Genomic DNA, 18,040 nt, shown 5'->3' on the forward strand with positions numbered 1-18,040 from the left:
TAAATCATAAACCTTTTGTTGAACCATTTGGAATGCTACCGGATACTCAATAGCCCTAACATGGGTTAAAATGTTGACGCCATGTCCCAAACACGGTCTTACACTGACACACTACAAGCTGACGCCATGTCCCAAATAGGTCTTACACTAGCTTGTGTATCGCGAGGCCGATGCATGTCCTAGACATGTCTTACACTAGCTCTCGTCTCAATGCCAATGCATGTCCCAGACATGTCTTACACTAGCTTAAATATCTCGAGACTGATGCATGCACCAGACATGTCTTACACTAGCTCACATATCACCCATTATCATAGTACAAATATCAAAGTCTATTCCAAAGGTTCAACGAAAGTCTTTACTACGTAAGTTTCCCAACATGTATTCTCATATTCCAAAATCGAGACAATTTATGCCATATCAACTCAAATACACATTATAAAGATATAGTTGCATTATTGACATACAACTTATCTCGGATTACAAAATGTAGGCGGCTAGACGATTTACTCAACTTGCTTGGTCTTCCCACGGTCCAAGTTTGGTTTTCGTGTTTCTTGATCTAAAGTAATAAAAATTCACTCATTTAACCTCTAAAAAAATTTAAGCAATCATAAATTCACATTTTTTGCAAACTGACCATTTTGCCCTTATACTTTCACAAAATGACTATTTTACCCCTAGGCTCAAAAATTAATTTTTATCGAATTTCTTCAAATATTAAGCCTAGACGAACTCTTATTACTCTTATAGTGACCCAAAATCTCCTTTGTTTCACAACATTACCATCCATTTTACAAACTTTACAAAATGGTCCTTTTTACGGTTTTCATGAGAAGTTCTTTCACAAAAGTTGTTCACTACACCCCTAAGATTCATTTTATTCCACAAAAACTCAGCAAACATCATAAACCCTTTCATGTAAAAACCCTAGAATATTAACCATTTTGCAAAATGGTCCCCTCATTAGCTAGCTCATGCTATAAGGGTTCCAAAAGTACAAAAATTATCAAAAATAACCTCCAAATTGACTTACTTGCAAGAGGATAGTTTGGCTAAAATTTTTGAAGCTTAAAACCCCCTCTTTTGCTGGTATGAACGGTGGGAAGAAGATAAGATAAAATAAAATATCATTCTCTCCTTATTCAATTTTATTTTTAACCAATTTAGTCACCAAAACCCACCTAAACTTGTCAACTTCGTCAAATCTTGTCCATATGGCCGGCCAAGCTTCTTTTAAATGTCTAATTGCACTTTAAAGGCCTCCAATTATGGATCTCTATCTATTTAGTATATCTTTCAAGTAAAATAGAACTTTTACCCTTTATGCGATTTAGTCCTTTTTCAAAATTAAGCTTCCAAAGCTAAAATTAATTCACCAAATTTTTCATACACCTATATAAACATGCTATAACTCTAATATATTAATAAAATAATTTCTCAAACTTTGAATTGGTGGTCCCGAAACTATCGTTCCAACTGAGCCCAAGATCGGGCTGTTACAAAGAAAATGCCCCAACCAGATCTAGAAAAACAAAACACAAAACATATTTGTTAGAAGTGATTTTAAAGACAAAAGCAGATTGTTTTGTGCAAGAATATTTGAAACAATAAGAAAAGATTAAAACTCCTAATTTTTGTGTGTTTCTTGATAGAACAAGATAGGATAATGTCTCTCTTGAAGAAATTTCAACCTAGAATAAAAACCAATAAAATCAGCAAATGAAAACAGTAAGAGCTAAATTGGAATAATCAAGAAACAATCAATTAAGGATAGAATAGAGAAGATGGTGTCCTATGAAGCCTTGGAAACATGAAGAATCCACAACCCACTTCAAGAAGCTCTAATTTCCCCTCCAAAAAAGAAAACTTGGCAAGAAAAAGTTTGAAGATGATCCCTACAAATTGAAAAGATTGTTAAAACTCTTTTAAAAGAAATTCAATAGAAATTCTTAAAAAAAAAACTCAAAGAGAATTTATAAACTCAAAAGAGAAGTTAAATAATAATGAATTGTGTGATTTATGTACAATGCAAAGGCCTATATATAGGCTAGCTAAATAAATCTAAATAAAACTCTTAAATATAGTAGAAATCTAATTGATCTAAATAAATCTAAAAAAAACTCTCTTGTTAATATAAAACTCTTAAATAACTTAAACTACGTAATAATTATTAAAAATTCATAATAATAAAATAATAAGAGCTGATAAATACAATATTGGGCTCATTTATATAAAAAATTAAGCACAAAACTTGAACCCAATATGACTTAAACTCGAATTGAAAGTCTAAACTCATAATTCCCATCATAATCATGTTTAGAAATTCTACTCGCATAGTCTTTATTAAAACGACCATAACTTGAGCTCTCAAACTCAAAATTGAGTGATTCAAAGTGAGTGTCAAATCTAAGAGATAAATCGCCGAATGCCATGAAGACATCTCAACCCAAAAATTCCTGGATCCCATCCAAAAATTCATTGCAAGTCTTCTGATTTTCCAAGCTTGAAAATTGTTAACTTTGATGAATGGGATTTAATAAATTTCACTCCAACCGTGCATGTATCATTCCCCATTTCCTTGAAAAGATTCATTCTCGAATCTTGTCTTTGATTGAATCTTGGTTTGATTTGTTTGGCCTTTGACATTATTATTAGGCCTTGAGGTAGTGTGAGCCCATCACATTCATGGGTCTAAAATTGGGCTTTGAGACTCACATCTTTCCCACCTTCCTCAAGAAGATTCGTCTCTGAATCTTTAGCTACACAAAAAGAAAAAAGGATTAGAATAAATAACAATAAAATGAAAAAAAAACTTACCTAAGCTTTCTTGTGTGCCAAAACTATCTCCAGGATGATCTCCCAAATTAGCATGGATCAAATATCTATCCTTAAAAAACAAAGAAACATATTTTTGTTTGGTTGAACTTTTTTCCAAAGCGAGCAGCTAAATATGTTGGACAGATGCAAGGCTGCCACATTTGGAGGGAGGACGTACTGAAAGAAATTAAGAAGGCTATAGCACAAGCAAACTGTATAAATCTAGTGTGTCACTTACATGAAGACCTATGGTTATGGGTTGTGGATTTTGATAGATCGGACCAAGGTATTGTTGGGGGAGCATACCGGGTAGACATAAGACAATGGACCTGCGATTGTGGGAGATTTGACACACTTTGTTTTCCATATGCTCATGCAATTGTAGCATGTGGAAAATCTACATTTGGATCACATCACCTTTTTGGACGAAGTGTACAAACTAGAACACATGTATAACATGTGGAGAAATGTATTCCCACTGATCCCAGATGAACATATGTGGTCATCTATATCAACCACTCCATTCAATTTGTTACCTAATCAATCATTGTGTCGCAAACCAAAAGGTCATCCGACATTGACTCGGATACGTGACAACATGGACATTTGGGAGAAGTCAAATCACTCAAGGTTATGCGAGTGGTGTAGGAACCCAAGGCATACAATGTCTTTATGTCCACATCGACGAGATGATATAAGGACAACACCTCATTAACAAATTTATTAATTTTTTAACCTATTTATTAATTTATTAATTGCAATCTATTTGTTAATTTTTTTTCATTCCTACACATATTTTGTTGTAATTTGTAAACACGTTTTTTTAATAAAACTTTGTTCCATTGTTCCCATACATACTTGATTTAATGATATGAAATGACAATGACAACCAATTTTGATGCAAAAATGATATTTATTTAAAACCATAAGGATGTACAACATTGATACAATAAAAACATTGCGTATTTATTTTTAAAAATTACATGACAAGTACAAAAATAAAATAAATCACTCCAATCCCCGGTTAGAATGTGTGCCACATCACCGTGGTCGACAGTTGCGAGCCGAATTCTTTTTTGGTTCAACTTCCAATACAGGTTGTGGTGTTTGCCTCTCATCTTCTTACCTTCATCTGTATTTGATTACGATTGGTTGCTTCTCAATTGCCATCATGTAACCTCTGATCTAGGAATAGATGGTTACGAAGATAGTCCACCTTGGTAGAATAATGACCCGAAGGTGTTTGGACACCATTAGCATAAGGGTATAACTATATTGTGTCTCATACACTGGTGGCATAGTGATCAGACTCCCGGTCGGTGCACCAAACATAGATGACCTATATGTCGTCATTAGCATTGTAGTCTTCAGAAATTTTGATGGCATCGACGTGTAATATTTTAGGGATGGGGGTTTATAAGCAAAAACTAATATCAAAGTAGAAGTAGAAAAATGTGGTGCAATGTGTAGAGCTTGTGTAAAAAAGAAGGGGTAAGTATAAGCATCAAAATAAGTCGAGTAAACTAATCAAAGGGTTGTACGACCATCGATGTCGAGTCTTACATCGATGTAGACAATCGACCCGCCTCGTCAGCTCTATCGTGGCCTCCTTGCCTTAGATTCCTACGCGCCTGTCGTAGCCTCCTCGTATGTGGTGGCTTGCCTCTCTACTCTTCACCTAACAGATATAGCTTGCCATGGACCCTAAACCATGACATGTACTCCGAATAGCAAGCTAAATCATGAATAAAAATGGCCTCAGAAGTAGGTAAAAACTCGTACCTATTGTTCCACATGTTGATATATTAGGTGTGGAATGTAGTCCAATTCTCATTTGTCCTTCCTCGCAAGTTGACAGGATGCAGATCATTGAGGTCTTGGGGTGCCACTGGAATCGATTGCCTGAACTCAAATTGTTGCAACACTCTATCTGACTTGTGCATCTCTAGGGTAATGTACACTACCAATGGCACCTTCATGTGCCAAATGTTGGGATTGACCAAGAATTTCGAATTGTCGTATCGGAGTAAGGCGTCTATTCAAACTATATTAAAATAATAAAAATATAGTTATCTATATACGACTAATTTTTAAATGAACTATGTTAATATTATATAATTCAAATTTAAAAAATACATACCTCCACTTCTAATTGTTGGTCTAACAGAAGCCACATATCTCGAAGCTCATCAGGTAGTCCCATGTAACTCAACCTATGGTTCCACCTATTGAAATAATATGTTAACACAATAATTTAAATATCAAATAATTATATTATGGTAAATATATTGACTAATGAATTTTACCTTGTTATGAGTGGGAATGTATAAGGTAGTCGGCTTGAAGACAAAAATATGGCAGTCGGTATCGCACCTATGATTTTAGTAGAAGAATGCAACTACTAATTTTTTTCTTGGTTCAGTCGCTCGATACAATTCCCGATACAACATTTTCAACACGGCTGACCCCTAGCTAAGTTCATCTGCTTCTCTAAAGTTGACGTGTTTTAGAATCCACCTTAGATGGACAAGACTTGTGACTTATCGTGCATTAGGAAACCCCCGATAATCATAAGGATGTACCCCCGAGCATGTTGTTCTCTTTGGACTTCAGTCGAATCCTCATCAAACCCACTAAAATTTCTTCTTAGCCAATTCATATCTATTTGAGCTCCAAAAATGGTTTCTAGAACCCACCCCAAAAGTTATTTGCATATGTCTCTCAAATTGGCTATGTGAACCGACCCAATCACTATTGACCAATCCATCGATAACCCAAGCTGTAACTACATGTCCACCAGAGTGATAGTGCACTCATCGCATGAAAGGTGGAATATGTGCATCTTAGGTCTCCACGTTTCAACCAACACGCTTACAAGTGTGGGATCGAATTTACACCCCCGACCAATAAAGGCCATTTAGCAGCCCATTTTTTAGTGAAATCGGAACAGTGGTTTCGGGAACACAAATTCGACCCAAAATAAGGTTTATTTTTATTTTATTATATGGTCCATATTATAATAGGCATGTCATGTGAAAATGTTAATACGAAAATTTTATCGATTAAGTGTCTAATTATGAGAAGGACTAAATCGCATAAAATACAAAAGTTGAATTCTAGTAGCTATAAGGATCAAATAGCTATGGGAATCAAAACTAGAGGTCCTTATATGGTAATTAGACCATTAAGAAAAGTATGCAGATTTTTCTTGGTGACTCATCTATGGAATTATAGAAAAAGGGCATGGACTAAATAGGAAATAGCAAAATACTTAATTAATTAAAAAGATGATAAAAGATATCATTTTATTTTATGTCATCTTCAACCTAAAACACATGGAAACCCTAGGTGAGAGAAAAGAAACTTTCAAGGCATAATTGAGTAAGTTTTTTGTCCTGTTTTTAGTAATTTTGGTATTTTTGAAACCGGGATAGCTTAATCTCTCTGTTTGATGATTAAATTGAAAAGTTATCAAAGTATGAAAAATGGGTCATGGATGTATATGCTGGAAACTAGATATTTATGGTAGAAAATGAAAGATTATTGATAGATAAACAACTTTTACAAAGTGCTTTTTGATGAAAATATGATTTAGGGACTAAAATGAGAACTTGTAAAATTTGATAAAAAATTCTGAAATTTTATGAAAACATGTACTGGAAAATTTGTAATGGGGCTTTGGTTAGGCTTGGAATAGGGAGTAATTTGCACGAGTTTCATTTTCAAAGCCTAAGGAAAATCAAAATTTATGGAAAAGTTAGGGGCAAAATGGTAATTTTGCATAGGACATAAATTGAGTCCATTTAAATATGAAATGTGTGAAATTGATAGTTAAATTCATTTATATAGATCTGGAAAACACTAATTCAAGGTTAGATTGAGGAAAAGAAAAGGTTACGGATTACTAGACTTTTTACGCGAACAAGTGTCGAGGTAAGTTCGTGTAACTTAATCGAGTATGTAATTATGTTAATTGAATGTTATGCTTGTATGTAATGTGTATTATATTGAAATGCATTACTTGAATGCTATAATGGACAATTTAATACATGCTTGAAATGGAGAAAAAATGGGTTAAGTCCTGATTGAATACTGAATTCTGATGAATATATGTGCTTTCCCAAAATGGATGAGGTCCTGCATTTGTTAAGTTATATAAAGGATTTAGCTTGGACTGGTAATCCTGTTATACGATATGTGGCTCGAGAGAGTGTTTCTTGGTTAAGTGCCCTAATGGGTACCTTTGAATAAGAAATTGACGGATTATTGAATCGTACACTTCGAATGTACTACTTGAGCCCCCATCGGAATTCGATGATTCAACGGACATATAACTCTAGACATGGCATAAAAATCTTGAGATGAAATGATAATGAATTGAATGAATATTGTTTGATAAGCTCATCTATGTTTACTTAATTGTTATGAAGATTTTGGTGACTAACATGTTTGATTGAATGTATGTGATTAGGTAATTTAGCCAAATGGATGGAAATATGACATTGTATGCTTAGATTAACTAAACAAGATTGGTCAGTTTAACTTTAGTTATACGAACTTACTAAGGATGTAATGCTTACTCCGTTTATTTTTCCCCTATTTTATAGTACTTGGAAGCTCGCAAAGGTTAGAGATCGTAGAGCATCATCACACTATCAACTAGTCATTTTGGGTATAATTAGTAAAAATTATTTTAGTATAATGGCATGTATAGGACAACCTGGCCAATAATGGCTTGAAATGTTATTTTGTAACCTAGCCATTGGAATGGCTAGTAATGGTTTATTTTGGTATGACTAAGTAGATTATTATGATATATATATTTACACATGAGTTATGTTAAGAATATGTGATCAATGTTATGTATGCCTAAGTTAAACTAAGGTAAGGTTGTGATCATGTATGCTTGTAGTGATATGCCTTGTGAATGATGAAATTTGTTGAAGTTGTATTGGTTGGTATTGGACATGTGTCTCAAGTGCAGATCTTGGGTGAAATTTTTGGTGAGAAATGAAGCTAGAAATGGCTTCATTTTGTCCACAAGGGCAGACACACGGGCGTGTGTCTAAACTGTGTGTGACACACAACCTAGTAACATGGGCATGTGGTTAGGCCGTGTGTCCCCTGCACCTTAATTTTGAGAAATAGAATGCTCAGAATTGGGCACACTGGTAGAGACACGGGCGTGTGTTTCAGCCGTATGTGCCACACTGCCTAGAACACAGGCATGTGTCTTAGCCGTGTGAAACGTGCACCTCATTTCGAATTGAATTAATTAACCACACGGCCTAGCACATAGGCGTGTGGCGTGGCTTTATGTACAAGTTAGAGAGTTACACGAGGTCAAACACGGCCTCAAACACGAGGTCAAGCACATAGCCCTGCACCTTGGAAAAAATTTGTAATTTTGCTAAAAATTCTTAAAGGTCCCGATTAAGTTCAAATTTGATACTAATGTTTAGAATTAGGCACACAGGTAGAGACATGGGCGTATGTCTCAGCCGTGTGAAACCTGCACCTAATTTTGAATTGAATTAATTAACCACACGGCCTAGCACATAGGTGTGTGGCATGGCCATGTGTACAAGTCAGAGAGTTACACAGGGTCAAACACAACCTCCAACACGGGCGTGTCCCAGAGTCACACGGGCATGTCCCTTGGACCACATCGGCATGTGAGCCCTGCACCTTAGAAAGATTTTGTAATTTCACAAAAAATTCTTAGAGGTCCCAATTAAGTATACTAATGACCTCGGTAAATAAATAGTAATTTACGTAGATTAATGGAAAAATGTTTTGAATGTTCTGATAATGCTCTGAAACCTTGTTTCGGCGGCAAGTACAGGTTAAGGGTGTTACATTTTATGGTATCAGAGCTACGATTTAGCCGATTTTTAGATTTGAATTAGCAAACAAGAGTTTAGCTACACATGCCATTATATAAATTGTGATAGTGTGATGACTCCTGATCATTTTAAATGTGTTTTTCATATAGTAATATCATCCAACGAGCTAGAGCTGAATCTGAGGAAGCTGAGAGCAATGCTTCAGCTTCAATTCAAAAAGTCGCATGTGCGTCTTGTAATGAAAGGCTCATGTCTTAGGGCTGAAGTGGGGAGGCAAAACAAGTCTTTTTTCAAATGATGAGTAAATGGTTTACATAGTACTTGAGAACAAACCTTGTTGTACAATGACCTCCCCCACCTATTCCCCAACCAATTCCTGAGGTACCACAGGGTTTCGAACCTGTTAGCATCGATAAGCCTTTGATAAATAAAATCTGCAAGCATGGGGTGGAATAATTTAGAGCTACTGCAGATGATGATCCAAAAAGGGCTGAGTTTTGGCTAGAGAATACTATCCGGGTTTTTGATGTACTATCCTACACACCTACCAAATGTCTAAAATGTGTAGTATCCTTACTGAAAGATACAGCTTATCATTGGTGGAATACCATAACTTCAGTGGTACCGAGAGAAAATATTACATGGGAATTCTTCCTGGCTGAATTCAGGAAGAAGTATGTTAGTCAGAGGTTCATGGATCAGAAAAAGAAAGAATTTCTAGAGCTCAAACAAGGAAACATGACTGTATCCAAATATGAATGGGAATTTGTTCAGTTGAGCAAGTATGCCAGGGAATGGGTTCTAACCGAGGCTGAAATGTGTAAATGCTTTGAAGAAGGTTTAAATGAAGACATCAAATTGTTGATTGGAATTCTTGAGATAAGGGAATTTGCAGTGTTAGCTGATCGAGCACACAAAATTGAGGAATTAAGTAAAGAAAAGAAACAAGCTGAAAAAGAGGCTCGGATTTATGGGAAAAGAACCATGAGTGAGTCACAATCATTTGTTTCTAAGAAATTAAAGAAGTATTATGATCGTGTTACCACCTCTACAGGATATTCTAGAAGAGACCGGGGCTCTCAACGTTCTAACCTGAGGTCTTCATCTCCATTTGTGGCTAGTGTGAGTAGTGTTGGTAACCCCAAACCGAAATGTAAACATTGTAATCAATTTTAACATGGGTAATGTTAGCCTAAAAGTGGTGTTTGTTTTGGATGTGGTTCACTTGAGCATTTTCTCAGAGATTGTCCAGAAAGAGTTGAAAAGGAGATAGAACTAGCTCCAAAGCCGAGTAATCCTGTCTCGAGGGGCAGACCACCTCGTCATCTCGGTAATGTTAGTGGTAGTCGAGGTACTAACAAGGATACAGTAATTAGATATGAGGCATGAGCACCTGCAAGGACATATGCTATTCGTGCTAGAGAATGTGCCTCTTTACCAAACATCATTACTGGTACATTTTCTCTACTTGATACTGATATTACTGCATTGACTGATCCTGGTTCCACACATTCATACATATGCACGAACTTAGTGACTGTTAAAAACTTGTTGAATTCACTAAATTTGTGGTTAAAAGTTTCAAACCCCCTGGGCTAGTATGTTATGGTGGATAAAGTTTATAAGAATTTTCCATTGATGGTAAAAGGTTATTGTTTTTCTCCTAACTTGATGATATTGCCATTTGATGAATTTGATATGATTTTAGGAATGGATTGGTTAACTCGATATGATACAGTGGTGGATTGTAAACATAAATATATTGTATTGAAAAGTGAGAATGATGAATTACTTCATGGTGAATCTAATAAACTGGATGGATTACCTAATGTGATTTCAGCAATATCAGCATAGAAATATGTCTAAAAGGGTTATGATGCTTACCTTGCATATATGTTGGATACTAAAGTATCTAAGTCAAAGATTCAGTCAGTGTCGGTAGTATGTGAATTTCCTGATGTATTCCCAAAAGAATTACCTAGTTTACCACTGGATAGAGAAGTGGAATTCTCTATAGGTCTTGTTTCGGGGACGACAACGATACCCATAGCACCTTACAGAATGGCTCCTACTAAATTGAAAGAGCTGAAAGTACAGTTGCAAGAATTGATTGACAGAGGTTTTGCTCGACCTAGTTTCTCACCTTGGGGTGCACCGGTTCTGTTTATAAAGAAGAAGGATGGATCATTGAGGTTCTGTATTGATTACAGATAGCTCAACAAAGTTACAATAAAGAACAAGTACCCATTGCCTCGTATTGATGACTTGTTTAACCAGTTAAATGTGCCACTGTATTTTGGAAGATTGATCTTTGTTCCGGCTATTATCAATTATGGGTAAAAGATTCAGATTTGCCAAAGACAGCTTTAGAACCAAGTATGGACACTATGAATTTCTTATGATGCCATTCGGCTTGACAAATGCACCTGCAGTGTTTATGGATTTGATGAACAGAATTTTCAGCCTGTATTTGAAGAGGTTTGTGGTGGTATTTATAGATGATATTTTGTTTTACTCTCGGAATAAAAATGAGTATGCTGAGCATTTCAGAATAGTGTTACAAACTCTACGAGAGAACCAATTGTATGCCAAATTTAGTAAATATGAATTTGGCTACGGGAAGTTAGTTTTCTTGGGCATATAGTATCTGCTGAAGGTGTCAAAGTAGACCCGAATAAAATTTCAGCCATTGTTAATTGGAAGCCACCGAAGAATGTGTCTGAAGTCTGAAGTTTTCTGGGACTAGCTAGTTATTATCGAATATTTGTAAAATGTTTTTCAATGATAGTTTCTCTGATAACTCGTTTGCCACATAAAGATGTAAGGTTCTAGTGGACTGATAAATGCGAGTAGAGTTTTGATAGATTAAAAGCTTTATTGATAGAAGCACCAGTGGTATTTCAGCCAGAATCGGGTAAGGAATTTATAGTTTACAGTGATGCATCACTAAATGGTTGAGGCTGTGTTTTGATGCAAGATGGTAAAGTAGTAGCCTATGATTCACGATAGCTAAAGCCATATGAAAAGAACTACCCGACACATGATCTTGAATTGGTGGCCATAGTGTTTGCATTGAAAATCTGGCGGCATTACTTATTTGGTGAAAAACGTCACATATTCACTGATCATAAAAGTCTGAAATACTTGATGTCATAGAAAGATTTAAATTTGAGACAGCACAGATGGCTCGAGTTATTGAAAGATTATGATCTTGTTATTGACTACCATCTAGGAAAAGCCAATATAGTGGCGGATACTTTGAGCAGAAAATCCTTGTATACATTGCAAGGATTGAACACCCAGTTGTCATTGTCTGATGATGGTTCAATCATAGCTGAGCTAAAAGCTAGACCAATTTTTTTGCAATAGATTTCTGAAGCTCAGAAAAATGATAGTAAGTTACAAGCAAGATGGGTACAAAGCGAATCGACTCTTAATTTAAAATTTCAAATTGGGCCTGATGGTTGTTTGTTATTCAGAGGCAGAATATGTGTACCGAAAAGTTCAGAATTGGTACAGAAAGATTTTGAATGAAGCTCGCAACGGTAACATGCCTATACATCCTGGTAGTTATAAAATGTATAATGATCTGAAAAAGAATGGAACGAGATATTTTTGTGTTCGTGTCTAAGTGTTTAATATGTTAGCAAGTAAAAGGTGAACATCAGTTGCCTTCTGGACTATTAGAGCCGATTACAATACCAAAATGAAAATGGGAAGGAATTACTATGGACTTTGTAACGGGATTACTCTTGTCTCCAATGAAGAAAGATGTCATTTGGGTAATTGTTGATCGGTTGACAAAGTCTACACACTTTATTCTGGTATGTATGGATTATTCCTTGGATAGATTGGCTAAATTATCTGTTTTTGAAATTATCATATTGCATGGAGTGCATGTCTCTATTATTTTAGATAGAGATCCTCAGTTTACTACTCGATTCTAGAGTAAATTGCAAGAAGCTCTGGGTACCCAGTTACACTTTAGCACTACATTTCATCCCCAGATAGATGGTCAATCTGAATGGGTAATACAGATCTTGAAAGATATGCTTTGGTGTTGTATACTAGAGTTTAAAGGTAACTGGGAAAGGGATTTGCCTCTGGTCGAATTTTCTTATAATCACAATTATCAGTCTAGTATTAAAATGGCTCCGTATGAAGCCTTATGTAACAATCCGATTTTAGGCCTAGTCGGAACAGTAGTTTCGAAACCACTAACCCAAGGTCAGAGAAATTATTTTTTTATTATTTTATGTGTTGTAGCATGATTATATGGGTGCATGCAAATTTTGGTGAAATAATTTTAGCGATTGCATGCTCAATTGCAAAAAAGGACCAAATCACATAAGGGATTAAAGTTTTATTTCATTAGCTAAAGGTTTCAAATAGCTAAAGAACCAAAATTAAGAGTCTTTAAAGAGCAAATAGGCCTTTATTCATGGCATGGCCATCCAAGTTAGAGAAGATCCATGATGTTTTCCATGTGTCGATGTTGCGCCGTTACTGATCTGACCCTTTGCACGTTCTTTCGCCAACAGAGGTTGAGATTCGATCAGACATGACTTATGGCGAAGAACTAGTTAAGATCTTAACCCGAGAGGTCAAACAATTGAGAAATAAAAGTATAGCACTCATGAAAGTACTGTGGCATCGACATGGGGTTGAAGAGTCCACATGGGAACCCGAGGAGACTATGAGAGATCAATACCCTAACTTTTTCACCGGTAAGATTTTCAGGGACGAAAATCCCTAAGGGGGAGAATTGTAACAACCTGATTTTAGGCCTAGTCAGAACAGTGGTTTTGAAACCACTAACCCGAGTTCAGAGAAATTATTTTTAATATTATTTTGTGTTGTAGCATGATTATATGGGTGCATGAAAATTTTGGTGAAATAATTTTAGCGATTGCATGCTCAATTGCGAAAAAGGACTAAATTGCATAAGGAACAAAAGGTTTATTTCATTAGCTAAAGGTGCCAAATAGTTAGAGAACCAAAATTAAGGGTCTTTAAAGAGCAAATAGGCCTTTATTAATGGCATGGTCGGCCATAGGGACAAAGAAAATCAAATAGTCAAAATTAGGTGAAATTTGGTAACCAATTTGACTAGAATAAAGTAAAATAAGGAAAAGCTATCATCTTTTTTCTCTTCTTCTTTTCTCTACCGAAATTTTTAGCAAGAAAGGGGTCTTGAAAGCTTCAAATTTTCAGCCATTAAGTTCTCTTATAAGTAAGTGATCTTGATGACTTTTCTTGATAATTTTTGTACTTTTGGAACCCTTGTAACATAATCTAACTAATGAGGGGACTATTTTGCAAAATGGTTGAGGGTCTAGGGTTTTTCCATGAGAGTATTCATGTTTTTTGTTGAATTTTTATGGAAGAAAATGAATCTTGGTTGTTAAACAAACAACTTTTGTGAAATAGTTTTCATAGAAACCCCACCTAAGAACCATTTTGCATAAGTTATAAATTATGAGGTAAATGTGTGAAATAATGAGAATTGTGGGTTGCTTCTAGTATAAAAAGAATTCGGCTAGACTTGGGTAGTGAGAAAATTTGATAAAAATCAATTTATGAGCCTAGGGGTAAAATAGTAATTTTGTAATAGTCTAGGGGTAAAATGGTCATTTTTCCAAAATAAGAATTATGTTATGCATTGATTAAAATGATGATTAAATTAGTAAATTTTTATCATTTTAGATCAAGAAATACGAAATCTAGACCTAGACCGGGGGAAGGCCAAGCAAGTAGACTAAATCCAAATAGTCGTCCACTTTTTGTATACCGAGGTAAGTTGTATGTAAGTAAGGCAACTTTATCATTATTATGTGTTGCATGATTAATTTTGTGTAATATGGTTGAAATTTTCTTTTGAATAATGCATGATGAAATTCAATGTAGTAGAGTCCCGAATGATCCTAGGAATAGATTGGATATTCCATGCTATGACATTTGGGTGATCTATGTGCCAGTGTAAGACCATGTCTGGGACATGGCATCGGCCACAACATGAGAGCCAGTGTAAAACCATGTATGGGACATGGCATCGTCATTGATATGTGCACTAGTGTAAGACCATGTCTGGGACATGGCATCGGCCACAACATGAAAGCCAATGTAAGACCATGTCTAGGACATGGCATCGGCATTGATATGTGCGCTAGTGTAAAACCATGTCTAGGACATGGCATCGACAATGAGACGAGAGCTAGTGTACGACCATGTCTAGGACATGGCATCAACCTCGACATGTGAGGCAATGTAAGACCATGTTTTGAACATAGCATCGGCAATTCACCCTCTTGTGTTAAGCTTATCGATATCCTTTAGTATTTCAAATGGTTTCACGGGTTATTTTAAAAGCTTATGACAATGATATGGAATGATATAATCATGTTGTAAATGGTACAGGTTCTTATTTGAAACTCATGAGATATGAGTCTAGTTATGTTGCCTTGATGTTAAGAATGACATGAGTAAGTTCTAGCTATGAAAATGATCTTGGAATGATATTGAAATCTTTGGTTTATGCTCGCAATATATATAAGCATGTAATGATATTTACACGTGTTCACTCAAGAATGTTGTGTTGATTTATAATATTCATAGTTGATGTTGTTACTTATTTATATACAACTTACTAAGTTTTATGCTTACTCCCTTTCATTTCCATTTTCTTATAGTGCCACCAAGCTAGTATCGGGGATCAAGGGACGTCAGAAGCATCAATCACACTATCATCTGAAGCTTTCATATAGCTAGTTTAACATTTGATTTTGGCATGTGTAGGGACATGAATCTTTTGTTTAGTGTCTTGTTAGTTTAACCACAAGGGTTGGCTCATATGATGGATATGATATTCATTTTGTATAGGCCATTAATGTTGGCTAATATTGATCATTATTAAATGCATTTGATGCAAATTTCTCATGGTTGTGGTTGATTTAGTTATATGTGTTATGCTTGGATTGCTTTTGGTTGATATTGTGTAGGTTGGTGCAAGTAAGGGCGGCAAAAAATTTTGGTAAATAGCCTTATTTTTGTCCACACGAGCAGACACACGGGCGTGTGTCTAGACAGTGTGTGACACACGGTCTGCCCTACGGGCGTGTAGTCTGACCGTGTGTCTCTTACACCTTAATTTTACAAGTCAGCATGCATGGTAGTAAACACACAGGCAGAGACATGGTCGTGTGTCTCAACCGTGTGGAGGACACGGCCTAACACACGGGGGGTGTGTCTTGGCCGTGTGCCTTTAGTTGGTTGCTGATGTCAGAAACAGAATGTCAAGGTTTTTGTACACGGGCTGAGACACGGGCGTGTCATGGCTGTGTGAAGAACACGGGCTATGGATACGGGCGTGTGCCAGGCAGTGTGAAAACCCCTATAGGTTCAAATCGAAAAATAAATTCGCACGAGCTAGGGACATGGGCGTGTCCCGATATGCTCAGGCCGTGTGAGTTACACGAGCTTCAACATGGCCATGTTAAATAGGTGCACAGGCGTGTTGCCCTTCCACACAAGCGTGTGCCCCTGTCAGCTTGAAATTTTACAAAGTTTTCTAGATTGCACAGATTAATCCCGAATCTATTCCAAAGTGTGTTTGGGGCCTTGTAAGCCCATAGTAGGGACATTAAGGTATTGTAAAAAGTTTTAATTTGGAGTGAAATTTCATATCTAAGAGATGTATGTTTGTATTTGTTTAAGTCAAGTAACATCTCGTATCCTATTCCAGTGTTGAACTTGGGTGAGGGGTGTTACACCTTGTATGGTCGCAAATGTAGAACTCCATTGTATTGGACAGAACTCAGCGAGAAAAAGTTACACGAAGTTGATTTAGTCTGAGAGACCGAGGAAAAAATGAAAGTAATTCATGACAGTTTGAAAGTAGCCTCTAATCTTCAAAAGTCTTATGCTGATCTGACAAGAAAAGACATAGAATTTTAAGTCGGTGACAAAGTATTCTTGAAAGTGTCACCTTGGAAGAAAGTTTTCTGGTTTGGTCGCAAAGGAAAACTAAGTCGATGGTTCATTAGACCATATGAGATTACTGAAAGAATTGGACCTGTTGCATATTAGTTAGCTTTACCACCAGAACTTAATCTAATTCATAATGTTTTTCATGTATCTATGCTATGGCAGTATCGATCCGATCCTTCACATGTTATCTCTCCGACAGAGGTAGAGATTCAGCCTGATATGACATATGGTGAAGAACCAATCAAAATCTTAGTTCGGAAAACAAAAGAGTTAAAAAGTAAAAAGGTACCTTTAGTAAAAGTTCTTTGGCAACGACATGGTATAGAAAAGGCTACCTAGGAGCTGGAGGATACTATGAAGAAGCAATACTCGAATCTTTTTACTGGTAAGATTTTCGAGGACGAAAATCCCTAAAGATGGGAGAGTTGTAATAGCCCGTTTTTCAGTGAATTCGAAATAGTGGTTTCGGGACCACAAATTTGACCCAAAAATAAGGCTTATTCTTATTTCATCATATGGTCCGTATTATAATAGGCCTGTCATGTGAAAATGTTGATACGAAAATTTTATCGATTAAGTGTCTAATTACGAGGACTAAATCGCATAAAATGCAAAAAATTCTAGTAGGTATAAGGATCAAATAGCTATGGGAATCAAAACTAGAGGTCCTTATATGGTAATTAGACCGTTAAGAAAAGTGTGTACATTTTTCTTGGTGACTCATCCATGAAATTATAGAAAAAGGGCAAGGACTAAATTGAAAATATTAAAATACTTAATTAATTAAAAAGATGATAAAAGATATCATCTTATTTTATGTCATCTTCAACCTAAAACACATGGAAACCCTAGGTGAGAGAAAAGAAACTTTCAAGGTCTAATTGGGTAAGTTTTCTTGTCCCGTTTTTAGTAAATTTGGTATTTTTGAAACCAAGATAGCTTAATCTATCTATTTAAGGGATTAATTTGAAAAGTTATCAAGGTATGAAAAATGGGTCGTGGATGTATATGCTAGAAATTAGAAAGTTATGGTAGAAAATGAAAGATTATTGATAGATAAACAACTTTTACAAAGTGATTTTTGATGAAAACATGATTTAGGGACTAAAATGAAAAGTTGTAAAATTTGATGAAAAATTATGAAATTTTATGAATACATGTTCTGGAAAATTTGTAATGGGGCTTTGGTTAGGCTTGGAATAGGGAGTAATTTGCACAAGTTTCATTTTCCTAGCCTAAGGACAAAATCAAAATTTATGGAAAAGTTAGGGGCAAAATGGTATTTTACCTAGGACATAAATTGAGTCCATTTAAATATGAAATATGTGAAATTGATAGCTAAATTCATTTATATAGATCCGGACAACACTAATTTGAGGTTAGATTGA

General features: G+C 35.7%; 1 protein-coding gene across 1 annotated transcript; it reads left to right on the top strand.

The window, feature by feature from the left end:
• The first annotated feature begins 9,359 nt into the window (after positions 1 to 9,359).
• On the top strand, positions 9,360 to 10,055 carry LOC107934026 (uncharacterized). The gene is made up of 2 exons (XM_016866356.1): positions 9,360 to 9,788; positions 9,858 to 10,055. The coding sequence occupies exons 1-2, from the start codon at positions 9,360 to 9,362 to the stop codon at positions 10,053 to 10,055; spliced, it is 627 nt and encodes a 208-aa protein (XP_016721845.1).
• The last annotated feature ends 7,985 nt before the right edge of the window (positions 10,056 to 18,040 follow it).

The sequence above is a fragment of the Gossypium hirsutum genome, chromosome A02 (genome assembly GCF_007990345.1).
Source record: "Gossypium hirsutum isolate 1008001.06 chromosome A02, Gossypium_hirsutum_v2.1, whole genome shotgun sequence".
Lineage (NCBI taxonomy): Eukaryota > Viridiplantae > Streptophyta > Magnoliopsida > Malvales > Malvaceae > Gossypium > Gossypium hirsutum.